At 38.3% G+C, this 22,686-nt stretch overlaps 1 protein-coding gene and 1 long non-coding RNA gene across 2 annotated transcripts; one reads left to right on the top strand and one right to left on the bottom strand.

Annotated features, from left to right (window-relative positions):
- Positions 1-4,100: 4,100 nt before the first annotated feature.
- LOC115562540 (uncharacterized) lies at positions 4,101-5,552 on the bottom strand. Its single transcript, XR_016196555.1, has 3 exons — positions 5,392-5,552; positions 4,922-5,291; positions 4,101-4,175 (listed from the first exon to the last, which is right to left on the bottom strand). It is a non-coding gene; the product is annotated as an uncharacterized LOC115562540 (long non-coding RNA).
- Positions 5,553-16,838: 11,286 nt separating this feature from the next.
- LOC108658510 (uncharacterized) lies at positions 16,839-17,684 on the top strand. Its single transcript, XM_018111173.3, has 2 exons — positions 16,839-17,486; positions 17,551-17,684. Exons 1-2 carry the CDS (start codon positions 16,966-16,968, stop codon positions 17,633-17,635), a joined length of 606 nt encoding a protein of 201 aa, XP_017966662.1. The 5' UTR covers positions 16,839-16,965; the 3' UTR covers positions 17,636-17,684.
- The last annotated feature ends 5,002 nt before the right edge of the window (positions 17,685-22,686 follow it).

Below are 22,686 nucleotides of genomic sequence, written 5' to 3'. Positions count from 1 at the left end.
AATTTCAAAACCAAATTTATTTATTAAATAAAAGAATACAAATTTACATTTTGTTTTAATTTTATCACATATAGGTGAATTCTTATATATTAAACATACACGGTTAGCAATCGAGAAACATAAGCAACATAAGCCATGAAATTTTTGCAGAAAAACATGTTTGTCCCTTTCTTTCAGCTGCCTCCGACAGCCCTTAGTGCCTAGTAGACCGATATATATTTGATAATACCAAATCACAAATATTGCTGTGATCAAACTAAATGTTTGACATACATACATGCACATATATTTTAAGCTTAAAAGTTGCATTCTAGCAATTGAAATGTAGCTGACGTATTGTGCTTACGCTCCACACTGTTCTTGTGTTTTTTTTTTTTTTTTAATTTATCGGCATAAAATTTATAAATTTTTAACAAAAGTAAAATTGAAATACCAGGCCAGCAGCAATCATCAGTAGGGTGAAAACTTTTAGATAACAGCTCAAATACAGAGTGGAACTTAAACTGCACTGTTAATTAAAAGCTCAAATAAACTGAGCTATGTTATCAAGTCATGTAGAACTTAAGTGAAACGAGTGCAGTACGCTGGGCTTTCATCGGTAGATCATGTTAATGGACAGTCTAAATGCGAAATACAAAATTGCTTAGAAGCTGTGGTGTCGCCAGCTGACCGATTTTGTTAAGAACTTTTAATATAAATACGACTGAAATACTAGGCCAACAGAAGTCATCAGTAGGGTGAATAATGTTAGTTATCGTAGTACTGTTAAATAGCAGAGTGGAACGTAAATCACACTGTTAACTAAAAGCTTTAATAAATTGAGCTATGTTATCACTCATGTAGAACTTAAGTGAAATGAGTGCAATACGCTGAGCTTTCATCAGTAGATCATGTTAGTGGACAGCCTACAAGTCGCTTCTGTAAGCCTAGTATTTCGGGAGATTCATGCTAAATTAGCTTAAATACGACATATAAAAATGTTTGGAAGCTGTGAGTGTGGCGGCTGACCGATTTTGTTAAGAACTTTTAATATAAATTCGACTGAAATACTAGGCCAACAGAAATCATCAGTAGGGTGAATAATGTTAGTTATCGTAGTACTGTTAAATAGCAGAGTGGAACGTAATTGAAACTGTAAACAAAAAGCTCAAATAAAGTGAGCAATGTTAAATAGCCACTCATGTAAAGCTAATATTAAATCAGTGATGTTAAGTCGTTTGATTGTGAGTAATTCATGTACATTGAGTTCTGTTAAGTTGAGTTTCTTTGGGCAGAACATGTATATGGTGTAATGTAAGTTCGACTGTAACAAAAGCTGTTTCTAAAGAGGGGCTGAAAGAAAATGCATACATACATTTACATCATTCCATTGCAAAAGGGCAACGAAATATAACTATAGGTTCACCAGGACAATGTTAATGGCATAGCTTTTCCAAGAACATATATAGTCTACTGGGTACCATTCAAGGATGAGGGAAACAAATGCATACATAATGATCGATTATCGACCAATTTAAGCAATGCCAAATCTAAGATTAGCAGCAAGAGTCTTAAGCTCCCGAGTTTAGTTCCGTGATATTATTCCTGTCAAGCAATTGGTTAACCGGGAAAGAGAAGAAAAGTAAGTAATTGAAAGTATAGGCAAGTGTATCCTTACTCACAAGTTCAGGGCCTCAAAAGCAGTCGTTCAGTCCAAAGAGACGCGAAGCGACATATGTATGCACATACATAGCTCATCAAAGAACATCTAATAGGACAATGCCAACCAGCTGTGTAAGAAACAAATAAATGTATGTATAAATGTATGTGTAATTCCACTCATGTTAAAGTTCTAAGAAACTCTCCCAGCAAAACGAGTGCGCGAGTGGCTGAGCATACATTTGTCTGTGTGAGCAAGTGGAACCCAAATGTCATGTGACTAAACATATTTTTGTATGTGTTAGCATGTGGAACTTAAACTTCATGAGGAATTGCCGACTTCCATTACGCGCTCAGCTTTTGTGTCCGTACGAGTCTTCTAAGCTTTCACGTCTGGAAAGTGAGAGAGAGAACTTTCTCATAATATAAATAAATAATAAAAAAATAAATTAATTATTTAATGAATAAATAAATAAATGTATAATAATTATTAAATTAATTATATGTTATTTACCACTTGATTGTTTTGTATGTATGTATGAAATTCCAAAATAAATCTTGCGCATTAGTAATGTGATTAATTCGGCTGTTCGTTAACGACTGAGCGTAGCATAAGAGAAATAGAAGTTAATAACTCAAAAAATATTCAACTCGAAATACATCCCACGCTCTTACCTTCCACTCACTGCATTTGAATTGGTGCAGCATTGCGTGTGATTCTCAGTGTGTGTGCGTGTTAGTGCTCACGTATGGACGATCAAAGGCGCTCAGTTGAGCTTTGAAGCTGTGGAACGAGTGGTGATCTATGCTTTCTGTGCGCCCATCTGTGGATGGTGAGACTCTCTCGACTACACATATTAAGCTCAAAGCAAGGAAATAGAAGCATGTGAGAGTGAGTGTTTTTTATGCTCATTCATTTTAACTCATTTCTGCATTCCACTGCACGCAACCGTATTGACATACATTCTTTTTTAGCATGCCAAGGCATATTTAACATGACATGGTTTATGTCTTTGCTTAAATGGGCATTTAATAGTACGAAAATGTAAATATTCTATTTTTTATGGCAAAAGTCGAAAAAAAACTCTTGATAATAGAGTTATTCTTATGTAGTGTTTAAAATCAACCCAACAAAATGTATTAATTTCATAGTTCCGCCCAAATTAGCCCCATAATGTGTGAAGGTGGCAAAGGTGTTTCCAGTAACAACGCAGTGCAGCCGTTAAAGGCCAACTTATAGGGGATTATTTAGTCTTAGAGAGCCCCAAAGGAATGGACGCATGAGCTTTAGGGTAGCTACTAAATGGACACAGCGCAAAGTGTTGGGTGGGGGCGGGGCAGGAGCGGCCGCCCCAACGACGCCAATGCAACATATTTTTCAAATGACGCCGGGTTTTACAAGTATAAGAAATGTCGAAAGTATTTAAGATATTTGCTCTAGAAGTGCGTGACACTCACGCTTAGTGACTTCGCTACCCCCCACCCCCCACTCCCCACTCCTCCAGCTACAGCTGCTGCTGCTGCTTCTGCTGCTGTCAGAGAGCCATTAAAGTCAAGCGCGCCCTTAGTTGGGCTTTACAAAAATAACATAAGGGGATTTAGCTGCCCAGTAGAAGAACAACAACAACAACAACAACAACAATGGGCAGCAAAACTGACCGCAATGCGCTTTAAGGCTTAGCGGTCAGTTTCGAAGTGTGCTTACCAGCCGAGCCATATCTTGGTCGGTTTATATTTAGGGTTAGTTGTGCCGCGCAAGTTTTTTTTTTTTGTCTTTTTTTTTTATTAAGGGCTTAGCTATCACATGCTTAGCCATAAAATGGCTGACAAAAGCAAGCGCAGAGACGCCAGCGTTGCCTACTCTTTGGCGATAACGCAATATATTAACAAAATAATTAAGGCAAGACATATACATACACACACACACACACACACACACAGCTGCCACGCCCACCACACAGAGCTTACAAAGCCTAACGTTGCTTTCATGGTAATTTCGGTGCTGGCAAACTTTTTGGCAGCTCAAGCAGCAGCAGCCGCCGCCATGAAAGGGCTCAAAAATTACGACAAAAAATAAATAACGTGACACAGCATGAAAATTGCTGGCAAATAGGCAGAGCTGCCAGGGCTGCTGCTTAAGCGCAACAGGAATGCCGAACAGCCAAAAGGCTAAAAAGTAAAGAAACAAGCGCAAACACACACACACACACACACACACACTCCCTCACACACACACGCACATTCAGCATGACTTTCAGTTGCTTTGTGTGCCCGCAGCTTTACGCTGTCTAAAAGAGTAAGGCGGGTGGGGGGCGTGGCAGCCCAGGGCTTGTTAACACGGCATATGTGTTAGCTTGTAGGCGGCTTAAAGCCAAATAGACACCTTAATAGTCAGTTTTACACACACACACACTCACACACACACACAGGTAACTTCCTATCAATAAATCACACAATTTATGGAAGACAGTAAAATTTTATTGTTTAGAATATGACGCCATAATTACAGATCTCTGCTTGTCTGTTGTAAGTTGCATCTGCAAATAGATTTAAGAGAAAAATACAAACATTAATGATTAATAATGCTGCCGCTGCTGCTCCTCCCTCTCCTGCTCCAGCTGGTTGCATATTTTTATAGCATACTTTTGCGCGCGCGCTGCACAGCGCATAAAGCAAAGCTCAAACGCTGGCGCTGCGGGCGGTCGGGCGGTCGGGCGGCAGTTTGGCTCGAAATCCACGTCAAATAAACAATGAACACAAAGCACGAGCAATTTCGTAATAAAAAATTACACACATGCCACGCCTACACGGCAGAGACGATACGTTTGCTAGCGCAAACGGCTTTTGCTATTGCACCTACTACTCCCCTCCTCCGCCCCAACTCTCCCTCTATCACACTCATGGCACGGCTTTGTCCCAAAGCAGAGCAAGGAATTCAAATTACGAGTTTTGTTTACAATCGAGCGTCAGCCTCACCATCGCCCACCTCCTCGTCGCCTTCGTCGTCGTCGTCGTCGTCAATTCTTTGCACACGAGTTATTGAATTGCGCGCGCCCACCTGCCGAGACACAATAACCCCAACCGTCCCCCCCCTCACTCTCCCACTGCCTTTATCACCTGCGACAGTAAAGTTTTTATTGGCAACGCGCGGTGCTTTGTTTCGGCTGTCAAGCAATTTTCAATTTGCCTAGGCACTCGCGCGCGCCCCTCTCTGACCGCACACACCTGCCCCACCCCCCGCCACCAGCAACACCTGAGCTGATGCCCGAGCAGCTGAGCTTACCTCGATGGTTGACGGTTGCTGTGCTGCATATAGATAGACAACCAAGCACAACCTGTTATCCAAGACACGACACAGGCTAGAATTCCGCTGTAAGGGGTTCCGAAGGTGTCGGGCATGGCGAGTGCTCCTGAATTTCTTTCTAAAGCCTAGCACGTATATAATCCAAAGGGCCAACAGGCCGGACCGGAGGGACCACAGCCTCGCGGCCCGCAGCCACATGGTCCACCGCCACATGGCGCACAGCTGCCCCAGGGACCGCACGGCCCGCAAGCACCACCACACGGACCACAGGCAGCCCAGGGGCCCCAGCCGTAGCTGCATCCGCCGCATCCTCCGCCACACATCTTGAGGTAGTGTTGTTTTTTTAGTGCTGCGATCGACGATCAAAATCGAAATAAAAAAAAAAGAATTAGAAATCAATTTTTGGAATTTCTATTTTTCTTTTATTTATTTATTTTTTTTTTTCTCACCTTTGCTTCACAGAAAAAGGAACTAGAAAAAAATTGAATTTTTATTTTTTGCCCAAAAATATAGATGGAATTAATTTTGTGTTTTTATTGGGTTTTATTATAGTACTTTCAGTCCGTTGTGGGCAAGACGAAAGTTCTATAAAATAATGAGGTCTAAGGCTTTCACATTTACCTCCTAGCAATACGAAACGAGCTGTGCGTGTCAAGGCCTGCTTGGACAAATAAAACAGGCATTGAATATATAATTTATATGAATTTCCTATTTATATACACATAAATTATTATATTAGATATTATCATTTATTAAATATATATATTTATTATTATTATTATTATTATATATTTATTATTATTAAATATATATATTTTTATTAATATATGCAATGATTTCTATGTCCTTTGACTGATAGTGATAAGGCATAAAAAGCCCATAGAGAATAAGAGAATATTTCTTCGATTTTCTACTCTCAGTATTTAGTGATAATGCAGAAATATAGGAATAAATAAAAGATCATATTCTACTTAATGTAAAGAATACATAAGTTTTGCATTAAGTTCTTATCAATTTATATTATTCTTTGTTATAATAAATATATACATATAATAAATATATATAATATATTATATGTATATATAATAAACGTTTTTTATATTATATTATTATTTTTATAATATTTTATAATTATACTATTCTTTTATTATTATTATTACATCTTATCTTATGTTATTATAATTAATTATGTTAATTTGTCACTTTATTTACACAATTTGTATTCTTAATATTATAATTTAACTATTTTCATATTATTGTTCCCATATTATCTTATTTTATTATATATATTATATTTTATAATTGATCTATTCTTATATTAAATTATATTATTATGATTATTATAATTTAGGATCAATCTATAAAATAAGTGGAATTTTATAAAAATATATTTCAATAGAAGTATAGAGTAAATTATTTGTACTCGCATCTGATGCATTATCTTGCTTCTGCATTATTATCCTGCTTCTCTCTCTGTCTCTCTCTCTCTTTGTCTCTCATCCGCTATCTCTCTATATAAATATAAAGTTGCCTTTGTGCCCTGCTTCAATAAGTCATATTACAGCAGAGCCATGCTTAAGCAATCCAATTGCAAAGTAAAAGAAGCTGCGCTTGTAATTATTATACCTGGGAGTTCGTTGGGGCTGCCAGAAGCTAACGGTGTCAGTTCTGGCAACAGCAGCAACAGCTGCTGCAGCAATTTTTACGACGTCATTAACCCAACAAGTAGCTTCCGTTGCTGCCACAAGCCAACGAGCCAACGAGCCACGAGCCACGAGCCAAACGAGGTGGCATCAGAGCCTGGGTAAACGGGTTAGCCAGACACACTGAGTTGCACATTCCGGCAGTAGTTGCACTCGCAGCAGAGGCAGCAGCAGTGGCAGAGGCAGAGGCAGAGGCAGAGGCAGCAGCAGAGGCAGCAGCAGAGGCAGCGTCTGCTGTGCGCCTGCAAATATGCAATGCAAAATAGCTGCTGGCAAATTGTTTTGGGGCCAGAGAGACATTTTGCCCAGCTCGTAATGCACTAGCAATGCTAGCCAGGGCGAGGGGGAAGGGCAGCTGAGCACCTGAGCACAGCTATGGTCAGACTCTGACAAATTTAACAAAGTTTAAAGCAAACGCATTTCGAGCTCCAACAGTTGTTGACCTTGAGCGCGAAATTGTGGTAATTAAATTCCCATCGATGCGCATACTTTAGCGAAATTCGAGAGAATGCGTAGGCTTTTTTATGGCCCAGTTAGTAGGAAAATCATCTTTGCTTGTTTATAGGCAAAAACTTTTACAACATTGCGAACATAAAACTTGGCTAATGAGCCGCTAAGCAGCAGCAGCAGCAGCAGGAGCAGCAGCAGGAGCAGGCGCAGCAGCAGCCGCCTGGCAAATAATACTCTAAAGGGTTAACACTAACTACAGCAACAACAACAACAACAGCAGCAACAGTTGCTGTGCCATAACAATTATAAAATGAAAATGCCGCAGAGCCATGAAAATCAACGACTTAGTCGCACTTGGCTGCCAGGCAAAAAGGCTGTTAAATTTAATAACACAATCGCAAATTGGCTGAGAGGGGTCTGAAATTTATGAAATTTAAATTGAACCGAGCCAGAGGAAAAGCTCAAATCAAAGAAACCACCCGCCGCGTCTGGCTAACGCTGGGGCAAGCGTCGAGCGGGACGGGGTGGCAGACAGCAGCTGTGCAAGCGCTTTTCCCTCACTCCCCCTGCTCCCCGCTCAGCCACCAATCTCTGGGGATAAATTAGTGGTTTAGCTCTCGCCTAATATAGTCTTTGGCAAATGCTTTGGCGTCGTCTTGCGACATTTGTCACCCTCAGCCTCAGCCTCACTGATTTAATATTTATTTTATTAATAGAAAATTAACATAAAAAAATTGCCGAAATATTTTGACACTTGGCACTTGGCTCGATTGTGCGGGTCCGCCCCCCCGTTCTCCCGTTTGCCCGTTCGCCAAGGGGTGGCTTCTTATTATTTTGACACTTGCCAAACAATTGGCATGCGAAGTGAAAGCCCAGCTGCCTTAAAGCTGCTGCTGCAACAACAACAACAACAACGGCAACAACAACAGCAATGGCAACAATGACAGAAGGTGCCAAGGCAAGCAAAATTTTATTATGGAATTTCGTAAATTAAATATTTACTCGACAGCTGTGCGAAGATCTTGCGAATGCCTTGATTCAATATTGAGCCTCGAAAATAATTGAATTTAATAGCTCGCTGGGTCAAGGCTTTAAACTCATTCTGCTGCTCCAGCCACTCCTGCTGCTGCTCCTGCTGCTGCTCCTGCCGGCGCGTATTCCCTTGACTGAACTACGGAAATTGGCTTTAAAGCATAATGAGCCAAGGATTGATAACTCAATAAGCATAAATATTCTGGGTTAATGCTGAGAGCATGATACTTCCTTATATATAAACGAAGCTGAAAGATATTTGCTGAGAACATATTACAAATTTACTCCTTTCTCCTAGACGACGAGCTCAGCTGAGTTGGCCGTCTATCCGTCTTTCCTTATCTCAGTTGATACAATAGCTAAACATCATTTTGAATTGTGTACTTCATAGGCAGAATGAGTCTAATATATTTTCGATAACTCATCAAATTTCTTTTTATCGATTATAATCGATAAATTGCTTTCAGTTTGTAAGCGCATATTGAAAACTATTAGATCTAGTGCCTGCAGATTTACTGTGTGAATGCATTTGGCGAATCGAAAGATTTTGGCAATATACAGATTTTCAAGTACTAGAGACAAGAGACTTTAGAGTGAGAGAGAGAATAAGAGAGAGAAGAAAGAGAAAGAGAGAGAGAATAAGAGAAAGAGAAAGAGAAAGAGATACGAATTCTAGATGTTTTATCAGTTTGTAGTCATATACCTAATAGATCAAAATATAAATGTAGCTTATATTACTATATGATATATAATATGTTCGTCTTGCTCTCTCTCTGCCTATTCCACTTTCTCGACTCTTGTGCTTCTCCCAACTATATTTCTCCACAGACTTACAGGTCTTAGTCCTAGCATATAATATTCCTCTCAAACGGTTGCGAATATAATTAGCAGGCATTACAATTACGCATCTAACCAAAGTCAACAGCTTTGAGAGGGACAGCGACAAGCGCGAAGAAAATTGCTCATTTAAAAATAAAAATACTAAAAAAAAGTGAGAAAAGGAAACGAGAAGACGAAACAAGAGAAAAGTAAATAAACTAAATGAGAACGAAGCAAAGAAAGAAGTGGGAGCAGGAGCAAAGCAGGTGAGCGGAATGCGGTTGGGCCAACAAAAGGAGCAGCGAGCGAGAAAGCGAGCGATGAACGCTGTGTCACTAATTCAGGTAATTTGTCACTTTATTTACATTTGAAATTAATGTTGTTGCTGTTGCTGCTGTTGTTGTTTTTGTTGTTGTTGTTGCCTGTGAAGGACAGCAAGAAACCGAGAAAACCAATTTCCATTTTCATTTTGTGGGCAACGCAGCGCACAGAAGACAAAACAAATGAGTGAGTGACGTGCGGGACGAAAGAGTCGAGCGTGAGCAGGGGCAACCCTTTATCTTATGCCACACCACCCCCCAAGCCCCCAATGGCCCACACCCGGCGACAAACGGACAGACGGACCCAAGAAATGCGATTAACATTCGAGCGCTGGGCAAAAAGGCAGCGATGCGACGCCTTTTGTGGTGCGCCGCACGTAGGCAACTGGTTTGCCACGCCTCCTCGCTGACTCGCTGGCTCGCTGGTTGACTGGTCGTTCCACACGGCGTATGCTTAATTTGAATGAAGTGGCAACGTTGTTAATAGCCCGTGCCACGCTCGAAAAGCTCCAAACCTAAAGCAGCAGCCGACGCCACACGCCGCGGCGCTGCAGCAACCCTTTCACCTGCACAGGTGCTCAGCTCTTTTAATGATGCTGTTTACTTTGCATTTGATGTGACAGCCCTTCAATGACAGCGACACAGACTGGGCAAGGGCGAGGGACAACGAGAAACGAGAGAGAGAGGGGGGAAAAGAATTCGAATGTAGACCCGAGCAAATGTTGGCCCAGCAACAATATTTGCCAAAACGAAATTGGCTAAAAAAATGTTGCCTACATAAGTGGAAATGAAGTAGAAAGAAGAGTCGAGCTGAGTAAGTGATCGACTAGCAGATACCCTCTAAGGCTGAGTGAATGTTGGCTAGATTGGCCAAAACGAAATTGGCAGGAAACAATGTTGATTACATACGTGAAAATGAAGTGGGAAGTTCTAATATAACAAGTGCTTGACTGGCAAATACCCTGTACAATGGAAATAGCGCTAGATTTTTAGCTGTCTATGCTCTAAGTTGATATACAATACAAAATTCGTTAGATGATAATATGATAAATAATAACGAAAAGAGTTGAAAGCCAATTTCAAGTATTATTTTTACCAATATTATGAAATTGTTATACTCAACATACTATATAATATTTTTACCAATATTAAGAAATTATTATACTTAATATATATAAATACTAATTTTTGTTTTTTACCAGCCTCTAGTTCTGGTAATTCTCGAGATCTAAACACGTCTGCGATAGTCAAATTTGTCCATGCCACAATATACCCTATTGAAAACTCTTCAACAAGTACAGCAGAATATCTAATTGCAAATTAATCAAATATCAAAAATTTGTCTTAGGTCCATAAAATACAAGTATTGCCTTCCAATTATTAAAAATGTAAGAAATTATTAAAAATCTTCACTGCATTTGTTTGCTTCCACAGCAATACGTAAGAAATTCAATTATATGTGCCATTTTAATTTGACAAATATATGAATATGTTTAAAATACAATTGCTTACGAATTTCAATTACATTTTCAGCAGATCTTGAAAAGAAAGAGCCGAAAAACAAACGTCTGTAATGAAAATTTCAATCAGCCAAACGCCAAGGTAACGTCGACATTTATGAGCAGCCTGTAACATAAATTCTAGACAAGCAGCCAAAAGGACATGCACACACACACACACACACACACACACACGCACAGAGGCAACCACATGTCAGGAGTCGCTTGCTCGTTTTTTGGTTTTTCCACCTGTTCTTTGCCTTTTCCTTTAGCCATTGCCACAAATAAAAATAAACACACGTGCGCTGCCAGCTTCATTGCCGAAACGTGTGTGTGGAGGCCAATGCGTCGCCAAGGACATCGAGCAGCGGGCGGTACGTTGCGGCTGAGGCGTTGTGGGCGCGGTTTTTGTCAAGCCAAAGACAAAGTGTTGCCGCAATAATAGTTGAGCAGCCAGAGCTCGCACAGAGCTCGCACATAAATATTTAAAACATGTTTGCTCTGCCATATTTTGTACACAGTTTGTAGAGCCGCCACAGCCCCCGCTCACCCCCTTGCCAACTCTCTCTCTCTCTCTCTCTTGTCTTGGAGATTCAGCCTGACCACGTACGCTATCAATGTCCAATCTTGGCCGACTGCTCTCCAGACATAAAACTCAACAAATTTTGCACACACACATACACACACACACTCACACACACACACACACACACACACGCAAGATGAATTTATTTGCAATGCTCTAGCTTGTCTTGCATTTTACTACTTTTCATAATTCTCTTATTTTATTCGCTTTGATTGGACTCAGAGAGAGTGAGTGAGAGAAAGTGAGTGAGGGAGGTAGCCAAAGTGCACTTCAGTCGCTGTCAGCGTTGCCAGATCAGTGTTCTTTATTCTTTTTGCCATCGCTTTTTGGCCATTCAGTGATTTCTATTTGGCTTGGCCCATGTAAACAATGAGCTTAAATTGTGAACCGTGTGTATTCATATGAGAATTTCAATGGGTTATGTCACTCGAAAAACTACAAAAGGATTTTCTACTCCGTGTTGGCGTGTGCATATATGTGTGTGTGAGTTCGGCTATGTGTGGGGTATCTATGATAGTGTGGTGCTAAGGCATTGTACAGTGAAAAGTGGCTATGAAGATTATGTATTTTACTTGAAGCTAAAATTGAAAATTCATTAGCATCATTTTTGATTTTAGTAATATTATTTGGAAGGGTTTTAAGTTTTGGTTTAAATATAAAAAATAAGTAATTAAAATAAAAATAAAATAAAATAAAATAAAATAAAATAAAATAAAATAAAATAAATAAATAATTAAATAAATCAATTTAAATTGTCATTTAAAATTTAATAGCTGGAGACATAAAAATGAATAAATAATAATTCAACTATTTTCTTAACATCATTTAATTGAATTTAAAATGTAATTATATGAAATTAAATATTTGTACATATAATTGTTTGTAGACACAATAAGTCTAATACAAAATTGTAATTCATTTTTTTATATATTAAAAGAAATATTTTTTAAATATAATTAAATAAAAATATTTAATAAATACAAAAAATTGTAACAAATAATAAATATATTGCAACATACTACATACCATAAAAATTAAATTCTACAATATTATTATAGGAATATTTTGTTTTAATTTGATACACATTGTTTTTATTGATTATATATTGTGACTATACGAATATTTATATATTTTTATATTAATTAACACTTACAACGTTGGAAATATGTGAAGCTAGATTAATTTGGTAGCAGAAAACGTGATTTATAAACTATGTCAATTGTTGATTTAAATACATCTAATTCTCAATTTATTTATTTAAATAAATATTAAAAACAGAAAAATATTTAAGCACTGAACTACATTCTACTTTATAAATTCCCACAATTTATTGTGCTTATAAAAAAAAAAAAATAAATAAATAAATTAATAAAGATAATAATAATATAATAAAATAAATAAATAAAGCCATACGTTTCTTATAATTGTCTATTTAATCAGGAGCAGCAAACGAAGACAACTTAAGTCTAAAAGATTCCCTTGACTCGACATGATTTAAAGAGATTCCATTTTCCATATTTCCATTAGATTGAGCACCTACTTGGTACATCCTATTCGCATACCCCATCCCAGTTTGTATTACTATATATATATATATGTATAGGTAGTGGCATATTCCACATGTTGTATCTACGCACTCCTCTGGTTGCTGTGCTATGTAGTTCACTGTACGCATGTCTCTGCGCTATTGTTTATATTGTTTTAATTAATTTCGTTTTGAGACTTGCTGAAAGAAACACGCACCGCAGCCTCTACACGCGCTCCGCTCCCCCCCCGCCCACTTCATCCCAGTGCCACAAGTTCTGCTCACGTATGCAGAAATTATATATATATAGCTGTCGGCTTGAAGCTCTTTGAGCCATGGCAAAAATTTTGGAGTGTCGAGCGTTGAGCTTCGACCGCAAGCCAAGTTGTGTGCTCTGTTAAGTGGAGAGCGCTTACCCCCCGCGCAGCCCACTGACAACTCCGGGACAACAGACAACAGGCCTTTAGAAATGCCTGGCTCAGCTCTTGCCACTATGTTTGTGCAATGAAGCGTTGGGCTTTTATAACGCCAACAGTCAGTTAAGGCGTGCCACGGCACGGGCCGAGTCATTGAGAAGCTCTAAAAAGCAGCAGCAAGGAAATTCTTAATTTACGAAATACGAAAAAAAAAAGAAATGGAAATCCAAGTCGAATAAAATAAAAAAAATAAATAAAAAACAGAAATGGAAAAACCTCGACGTAATAAATGAAACGTGAAGGCAAAAAAATACTGAAACTTAACAACTCGTCGAGGAAGACGGCGACGCCGGCGGCTGCACTGGACAATCTCTGAGCTCTGAAGCGCTACGGCGGGGATATTCTTCTTCTTCATCATCTTGCTCTGGGTTTTTTTATTTATTTTTTTGTTAGATTTCGGACAGACACTTTGGTGCGGCTGCAATCGGGGCACTGAAAGCTTTACGCTCCACTTGGCTGCTGCTTTGATTCTCACGGTTTTCATTTGAATGCGCCTGCTCCCCAGCCCCCTGCCGCCTGCCCACCTTCCCAGCCTGCTGCTGGCTCACCTGTATCTTTGAGATACTTAGATACGTATATATTTTAATGTGCGCTTTATCAACAGCTTTAGATAGCTGCGTAGAAACGAGCGCCCAGCTCCCAGCCATTTGTTAGACTTGACTGCATCAGCTCCTGCTGATGATGTGGGCGTGCCACGTTGACTGAGCAGGTGGGCCGGTGGGCCGGTGGGCCAGTGGGCCGGCCAGCTTGTTGATGGTTTCGTGCTGTGCTTTTGTTGCCTCAAGCAAAAGATTTTAAGTGATTTCTCTTTGACTTTTTACGTGTAGCTGCTGGCCAACAACAAAATTTATCTGGATCTCACGCTCAGCCTTCATGCCATGGCTCTCGTCATAATTATTATAATTTGATAGACACTATGGAACAACAAGTTGTATACATACATATATATAAATCAATATATTTCTATATACATACATACATATATATTTACACCTTTTGCTGCTTTGCGCTGTCTAATTAAAAACTTTTGGCCCGCTAATCCAACATGTGAGACAAGACTCACACCACGGCTGGCCCTGGCTGCCTCTGGCTCTGGCTCTGTCAAAGCTGTCACAAAAATGACATTTTGCTGGCTAATTACAAATTCAAATTAAATCACAAGTAATTAGCTGAAAGTCAAAGTCAACGTTTGGCTTTTTCTGGAATTTTTTGAAGGCATTTTATGATTTGCAAACGCTATGAAATGCGCCTCTAATGGCTGCTTTGTTTTTGTTTGTTTGCCTGGACTTTTCGAATGAAAAGGGAGGGGCGGGCCGATGCCACTCACGCCCACATTCAGGCAAAATGAAAGACATTAAAAACGACAACAGACAGCTCGAAATGCTGGCTAAAGGTAACCAAATGACAGAGCGGGCGACACATTAAAATACATTTTTAATGCTGATGTCTTTTGCGAGTGTATGAGTGTATGTGTGTGTGTGTGTGTGTGTGTGCGTGTGCGCACTCTGCCACGCCCATAGCCCCCACTGGCATGGCACATTTGAGCCGTGCTTATGTAACTGTGGCATGGACATGTGTCTGGCGCCCGCCCTTGGCTTAGAATCGTAATCAAAATAATTACTTTTATTGTGATTCCCCTGAATGTTAATCAACGCAACTGACAATTGCGAGCCACAGCCAAAGCACATTCACCTCTCTCCCTCTCTCTCTCTCTCTCTCTCTCTTTTTTTATCCACAATTTCTCATTTAATTTACATTTGAAATATTATAATGGCTTTCGTTTTAATGGATTTTAATTTCCAGCTCCAGCAAATCAAGTGCCATGTGAAAGGAATTAAATATACTTTTTCTTTTTTCTGCATAATTCGAATTATTTTATGGCAGTCTTAAAGCAATGGGCAATATGTGAGCGAAGTGTATAATGAATGCAGATGAGCTGTGTGAGTAACCAGATATTCAATTAGTTGAAATAACTTAAAACTCAATGTCTATTTTGATTGAGCCTTAGTACATATAAAATATATTCGTTTAATAAACATGAATATTTAATTTATTACTGATTCGTTTTTAGTAAAGCTGAAATGAAAAGTCTATAACAATTAAAGAGCTCTGACTTAGGCAGATTAAGGGCTTGGCTAGAGAGTTTAGCCGTATAATATTCGGCCAATTCTGAAGTTTTAACTTTACCAAATACACTTTCACCCAATTTCTCTCGCCCCCAAAAGGTGTAGATGCTACTTTTTTATACACACAATTTTCATGGGAAATAAATGTACAATAGTTTAATTATCTTATTGATTATGTAACATATATTATTTTATTTTCTCATATTTTTCAATAAATATATTAGTAACGAAATTCCATTATCTATTATCAAAAGTTCCCGAGTTTAGAAATTTGAAATCAACACGCATGCTAATTAAACACAATTAATAAATAAAAATTTTAAATAATTAACAAAGACGATCATTGCATAAAGCCAATATACTTTTTGTGCCTCTTCAGCGAATATAAAAATATTTGATGAAGTAAATAACTAGAGCTGAAATATAATTATACTAAATGAAACTTGATTGTAATTGGAATCGAAGAAATATAATTAAGAATACAAATAACACTGGAATTTTACAATTATTTTTTCAAGAAAGAAAATTTAAATTTCTAGAAATATAAATGATAAATAAATAAATAAAGATATCACGCAACTAGGCTCAGGTCAGTTAATGCCTCATACCCTAATACCAAAACCAACAACATATGCTAATTATTTTTGTCAAGCTCTGGCATTTAGATTAGGCTTAACTAATCAGTCAACTAGTTAATCCCCATTTGTCTTGCGCAATCAAACAATTATGTGGACCATTTAAATGTTATTATCTATATTGATATAAAATATTGAGTGTGCATTGAAAGCGCACAGCCCAATAATCCATAATTACAATTATCAAATATGTCGCACTATTATTGCCCATTTATGAGCCAACAATTAGATATTAATGTTTATTTAATACGACATACCTGTGACACTCTCGATTCATATACATAATTGGCTCATAACTGTATGCTCGATGCCAGTTGCGGCGCCCATTGAGGCGTTTTACAACACTGCACTGAAAATATAGAATCAAATGTCAATGAAAATCTTAAATTGTGGGATTACTATAAATAAATTAGAAAAATATTAATATATATATATACAAACTATATGTTTTTTTAAGAAAAGTATTAAATAATATTTTATGGTGTCTAAATAAACTAACTAAATACCAGAAAATATACTTAAAATTATATACTATATTCTGCCTTCTATTAAAAATGAACAAAATCATGATAGACATTAACTGTGGGTTTAGGAGAATCAAAATATTAAATAACAATTATAAATAATTTATAGATGGTACATATTATACAATACTTTATGGAGTCGTTTTCCATTTTCATTTTCAGCTACGTTCTCATTTTCATGTCATTTCTGTAAAACACAAAAGTTTAACCCAGATTCAGATCTTAGTAACCGAAATTCATTGTCGATCGCACAGACTACGTCAATTGCCAGCGTTACACAAATTCCGTAGATCTAAAGGCTAATAATAAATAAATCAATTCGAGCATCATGAATCTGGTGTGGGGTCACAAGGGACCGTACTTTCATGCGCCATGCCAGCGGGATCGCTTCCCGAGTCTGCTGGACGAGATGGGCGATGATGGGGACAAGCTGGTTGCCCACTTGGGCATCTCGAATATGGCGGACATGGGCGCCCGTTTGAAGAGGGGTCGCAAGCCGACAGCCGTTGCCGAGCAACGTGCCGCCGATTGCGTTAAGGAGCAGTGTGTGCCGCTGCACAAGATGTTCTGCACCTCGGCGCAGGGGCTGCGACGAGGCGTCGATAAGTACGCCCAGATACCCAAGTACGATCCCTATGTGGATGAGGAGGATCAGCGTGAGCTGGCCCAGCGCTATCGCAAGCTATTGAATCGCCCAAGCCCCACACCTGCCGAGCGCCAGGTGGGCGAACCGCCGTACACCGGCCTCTGCCCGCACTGCCGCCGCCGGGGCAGCAACGATGTGGCCAACGACTTTCAGGGCCGACTCTACCTGCAGCAGGCCTATCTGCTGGGCCAAATCAATCTCATGTGCGTTCACCCCGCTCATCTACAAATGGACTAAAGTCCTTCTTAACCATCTGAATCTTTTCAGGGTCTTGGACGGACAGCAACCGCCGCAGTTGCAGCAGAACAACGAGGGCTTCCATAATATCCAGTACAATCGCTATCATGGCTAACGTCCTATATTATATTATTTGTGCATTAAAGTTCAACATCTGCTTTCAATTATGATGAGCATGCAACATTTATGTAGCACAGCGAGTCGTCGGAGTTGTGGGTTGAGGGTTGGGGGTTGGGGTGAGCTCTGCGTGTCTCACAAATCAACGCCAGCATTAATTTTCATGTAGTTCGTGTAATCACAGGCGCCGCAGCTGCTGCACAAATTGCAGCCTTTAATTGCTATAAAACTCTGTGGCATTTAACAGATGTCAACAGCACACAGCAAAAGAGATGAAGTATCTGAATACGAATAAAAAAAAAAAAAAACTGAAAATACAAACACTGCGATATGGAATGCTAAAAATGAGGAAGACAAAAGCAAGACACAGATATAATGAGCGACTGCGAGTTATCCTACAAACTGCAGTATCAGTAATTTACATGCGATTCGCGAAGGTATTAAAAGCTGGAAGGTCATGTATGTGTGTGTTAGTTTCTTTAATATATAAATAGCAATACTTATAAATGTACAGCTACATCACAAACACACACACGCATTTCAATGAAGACAATTTAGATTTGAAATATTATGAATATATAGATTATGACTCACATTATGCTATACGTTCATACAATACCTATCAACTATTTTCATATTCAACGATTTTTTCCAGTGCGTTGTTCCCGCATTCCTATGGCAAGGAAATTATCTCTGCGCCCAGCGACTCGTTTGCAAACAAGTAAACAAAAGAATGAAAAACATATGTATGTATGTATACAAATCGATTCGCTCAAAAGCATCCGTTTAACATAGTCGAAACACAAAAGCTTAATTACCGAATTACGCTCTCACTCTCTCTAAGTTCACATGGCCACTGTAATAGTTAAATTTGCACTCAATACGAATAGTTCCCACGGTCTCATTGTCTACACAACTCGCAGCAGAACACTGCTAAGCACTCAGCAAGCTATCCCTTTCGCAAAGCTTACAGCAGTGATCAGACGCTCTTTCAAATGTTCGCTCTCTTAACATTCGGCAACCGCATTGGCAGAGAGCTCTTTTATGTATGCTCAGCGCCGACTTGTGGATCTCGTATGCCTGTTCATGGCGTGACTATTAGAAAAGTGCTTGTGCTTGTGGATTACATGTGTGGTCGCTCTCGTGAACTTGTCTGCTGCATATGTATGTGTGTATATGTACCTGTGAATTGCTATTAAGCCGGCCGCTCAATTTAAGTTCCAATTTGAGGCCTACTTGAGAAATTCATGTGTGGTCGCTCTTAAAAGCTTCCAGGCTGCAGTTGACACACGCACGCACCACTACATGTGTGCGTCTGTGGATCGCCAATTGGTAAAGCGCTCAACTCTGTTACGGGGCAGGCTACGCCTTTTGTCTTCTGCGCGCCCTTTTGTGGATTGTATGTTGTGTTATGTATGTGTGTGTGTGTCAGCATGAGTGTAATGCTAATTAAGAGAAGTACTCAATTTGGCTTCCACTAAAGCGCTGCGCTTATCTCATTGAATGATCCAGGCTAAGTTCTCTGTGGATTCACACTGAGCGAAAAATATGCAAATATGAATATGTGTACTGATATTCAGTATACAGAACATTCTTTTATCATTCAAAACATGATACATATACTACATGTATATTTATATTTCATGATTTATATGAATTTGGAACATTCTTTTGATTACCAAACAAAATTATATAAAAACACGCAGAAAGATTCGCCTCAGTTTCGCAATGTGTTTCAGTTGCGTTTTGCTGTTATTCATAAACTATTCGGTCTTATCTGGCGATTCCATGTGCTGCCGCTGTCGCTGCTGTTGCTGCTGCTGCTGCTGCTGCTGCTGCTGCTGCTGCTGCTGCTGCTGCCATTGCTGATGTCTTAACATTTTGCTCATTTCCATGTGGCGGCTGTCCTGTTCATCCAGCCACCAGCAGCAGCAGCCCACTTAGAGCTTGTTCACTTTGCCATAAGCTTTGCATAACTTAAGGCGCAACAGGAAATGAATGAACACGCCCCAACGACTCGCTGAACAAGCGCAAAAGCAAACCGAGCCAAACGAAACGGAACGAGACGAGACGAGACGAAACGAAACGAGGCGGCGGCAAGAAAAAATGTTGCCATGGCACAGTTTTTCCATGTACTTAGCACCCATGCCATCTAATGTCATAGAGAGTGAGAGATGAGACAGCCTGAGAGTGCGGGAGAGGGCGAGATCCGTAGAGTAAAAGAGCGCGGGGGGGAATGGGCCATATCCAAACACAAATTGCGCTTGTAATATCAATTTAAAGCACCGCGCCAAAATTACGCCTTAAATTATGCAAATGCTTTGTGCTGCGGCTGTGGAGAAGCAGCTAAGAAAGAAGAGCAAAGCGAACAGCGAAACGAAACGAAAAACAGCCAACAAACAACAGCAAAAGCACAGCCACATTTATTTCATTTGGCTTAGATATGTATCTGAAATTTGTGATTTGATTTTGATTATTAATTTAAATTTAATTCTTTGCAATTTGCAAACATGTTTTAATTAACTAAAAACTTTGACAGCACATCAAAATGATTTGAAAATAAATCAAAAATGAAAATAAATTAAATAAAACGTGATCAAATACCTGAACGAGAGTCAAGTTTGTGTGTGTGTGTGTGTGTGTGTATGTAAGCAAAAACCCGAGCATAACTTTCATTTTGTTGAAATAACTTTCTTAATATTTTGTTTTATATCAACATACACACACACACACACACTCACACACACACACACACGCATACATTTATAAATTTTGGCCTCTTGTCGTCTGTTCTCATATTTTTCTCTTTCTGTATCTTTTGCTGCGTTTCCTGTGCCACATTTCCTTTGAACTTTATCTTTGTTGTTTGCCGTTTGTTTGTTGCTGTTTTTTGTTGTTGCCATTTTCATATATAGCACAACAAACATTTTCAACTTTTGCCGCTCAAGTTTATGCAAAGCATTTCAGTTCCGAGGCGCCCCCAACCGAAACGCACCTAAAGTTCGCCCTGGCAAAAAAAAGCAAAAAAAAAAAAAAAAAAAAAATGAGAGCGCCAAAACTTTTCGTTACCTTTAAACAAATTGTCCCTTTTTTGTGGGCTCCGTTTGTTTAAGCTCATGTGTGTGTGTGTGTGTGTGTGTGTGTGTTGACAACAACAACAACAGCAACAACAGCAACATAAGCAACGCAACTAGAAAAGCACATTACAGAAACCCGGCTAAGCAGGATATGCACACTTTGATCCCATGTTGGTTTTACTCCCTCTACGTATGTGTGCTTGTCTCTGTGTGTATGTGTGTGTGTGTGTGTGTGTGCGGAATTGTGTTTGCCATATTTCCGTTGATATTTCTACTCAAAAAACTTGGCCAAGTTTTCTTTGCCTTTCTGTTATTTTATTTAGGCATTTTTAAGTTTTTCCTGCCTTCCGGCCAAAATCGACAAAATCTTCTAAGCAGTCGACGTTTATGCTTTGAGCCGTCTCGCTTGCTGCTCTACACCTGAGAAAGGGTATCTTCACTTTGTCAGGTATTTAAAATTCAATAATATATGCAACATTTTTTCCTTAAAAACATAATATTTGATTTAAGTATTAAACAATTTTGAGCAAAATAAAAGCAATAAACAAATTTAAATTAAAAATATGCAAATACAAACAATAAAAATAAAAATAAAAATAAAGTTTGATGAGATGTTTAAGACTAAAATTCGTTTAAATTAAAATAATTATTCATTATTGTTCATCAATAATCTAAAATTTTATTAAATTAAAATAGTTAGTAAATGTTCATCAATAAACTTTAATTAAAAAAGCAAATTTTACGATCAATTATTATAAATAATATATATATATTATATTATTATAAACAATATATATTATGTATATTATATTATAGGACTCTAATTTTCTTCTTTCTTTTTTTCTGTACAGATATTTTTATATATATTTCATAAAAATAACAAATCAATAATTCATAAAAATAATATGCCAGAAAAAAATATAATAATAATAAAATAAAATGAAAAAAAAAACAAAATTAAGAGGGTTTAAGCATAAATTAAATTTAATATTTTTTTTTTTAGTATATTTTAAATTTAAATATTTCTATATAATAAACAACATCAACCGAAGTTCATATAATGAACAAAAATTCATAATAATATTTATAAAAAAAATGAATTATTATTCACAATAATTTTTAATAATATTTTCACTATTTAGATAATTATATATGTAAATTGTGTACTACAAAGAAAATTATACAATTACAATTTGTCAACAAAAGATATGTGGAATATAATACAGTTATATAATATAATTTTATAGTTTGCAAATGAAACACCGACAGGGAGAGCAGCCGAATATCGTCTATTAAATAAATATTTAAGCATATCGAATATTTATAAAGCAAGCTTGCAAAAAAAAAAAAAACAACAACGAACTTTTGTTGCCTATTCAAAGAGTGCTAGGCAAACAGCTTACATAATTATATGATAGCTATGCCATACTACCGTTACTCGATTGATGCCACAATGCAGAGGAAACAAAGTCGTGTACTTGACCGACTTTGCAATTGCACGGTTTTCTGGTCAAAAGGCAAACAGGGAAACGAACAGCACAAAGTGAAAATCAAGTAGCCGTCATGTGTGCTCGGCTATTATTAAAAATGCAATGCTATTAATATAAAATAACACACGCTGAACCAGCTCAGCTCAGCTCAGCTCAGTATTGGTGAGCTAGACAACGAGCGGGAGGGTGAGAGAGAGAGAGAGAGAGAGAAATAGAGTGAACTGCACAGAAGTTGGACTACCTTTGGATTAAAACAACAATTAAATTCACATAAAACAAAATATCCTGCGGTGCTTTTTATGTGTACGCTTGTAATATAAATCCTTTCGGCTAATGGGAGCAACACACATGCTCTCACTCTCTGGCTGCTGTCTCGCTCTGGCGCGCCTGGCTGTGGCATTGGTGAAAGCTGCAAGGGCCACGAGCTCAACGAAAGTTGCTCACAGCAGGCGGTTTCTTTTGTCCCGAAATAGGAGGGCAAA

Source organism: Drosophila navojoa, chromosome 3 (genome assembly GCF_054131105.1).
Source record: "Drosophila navojoa isolate 15081-1374.11 chromosome 3, UAZ_NAV_1.0, whole genome shotgun sequence".
Taxonomy (NCBI): Eukaryota; Metazoa; Arthropoda; class Insecta; order Diptera; family Drosophilidae; genus Drosophila; species Drosophila navojoa.
Note: the sequence above shows the minus strand (reverse complement) of the source record. Positions and strands in the feature narration are given on the sequence as shown.

Bases quoted from the DNA above. Each gene is read 5' to 3' on its own strand.
- LOC108658510 (XM_018111173.3), top strand. From the start codon at position 16,966: ATGAATCTGGTGTGGGGTCACAAGGGACCGTACTTTCATGCGCCATGC. The intron at 17,487-17,550 runs GTGCGTTCACCC...GAATCTTTTCAG, and splicing joins CTGGGCCAAATCAATCTCAT to GGTCTTGGACGGACAGCAAC.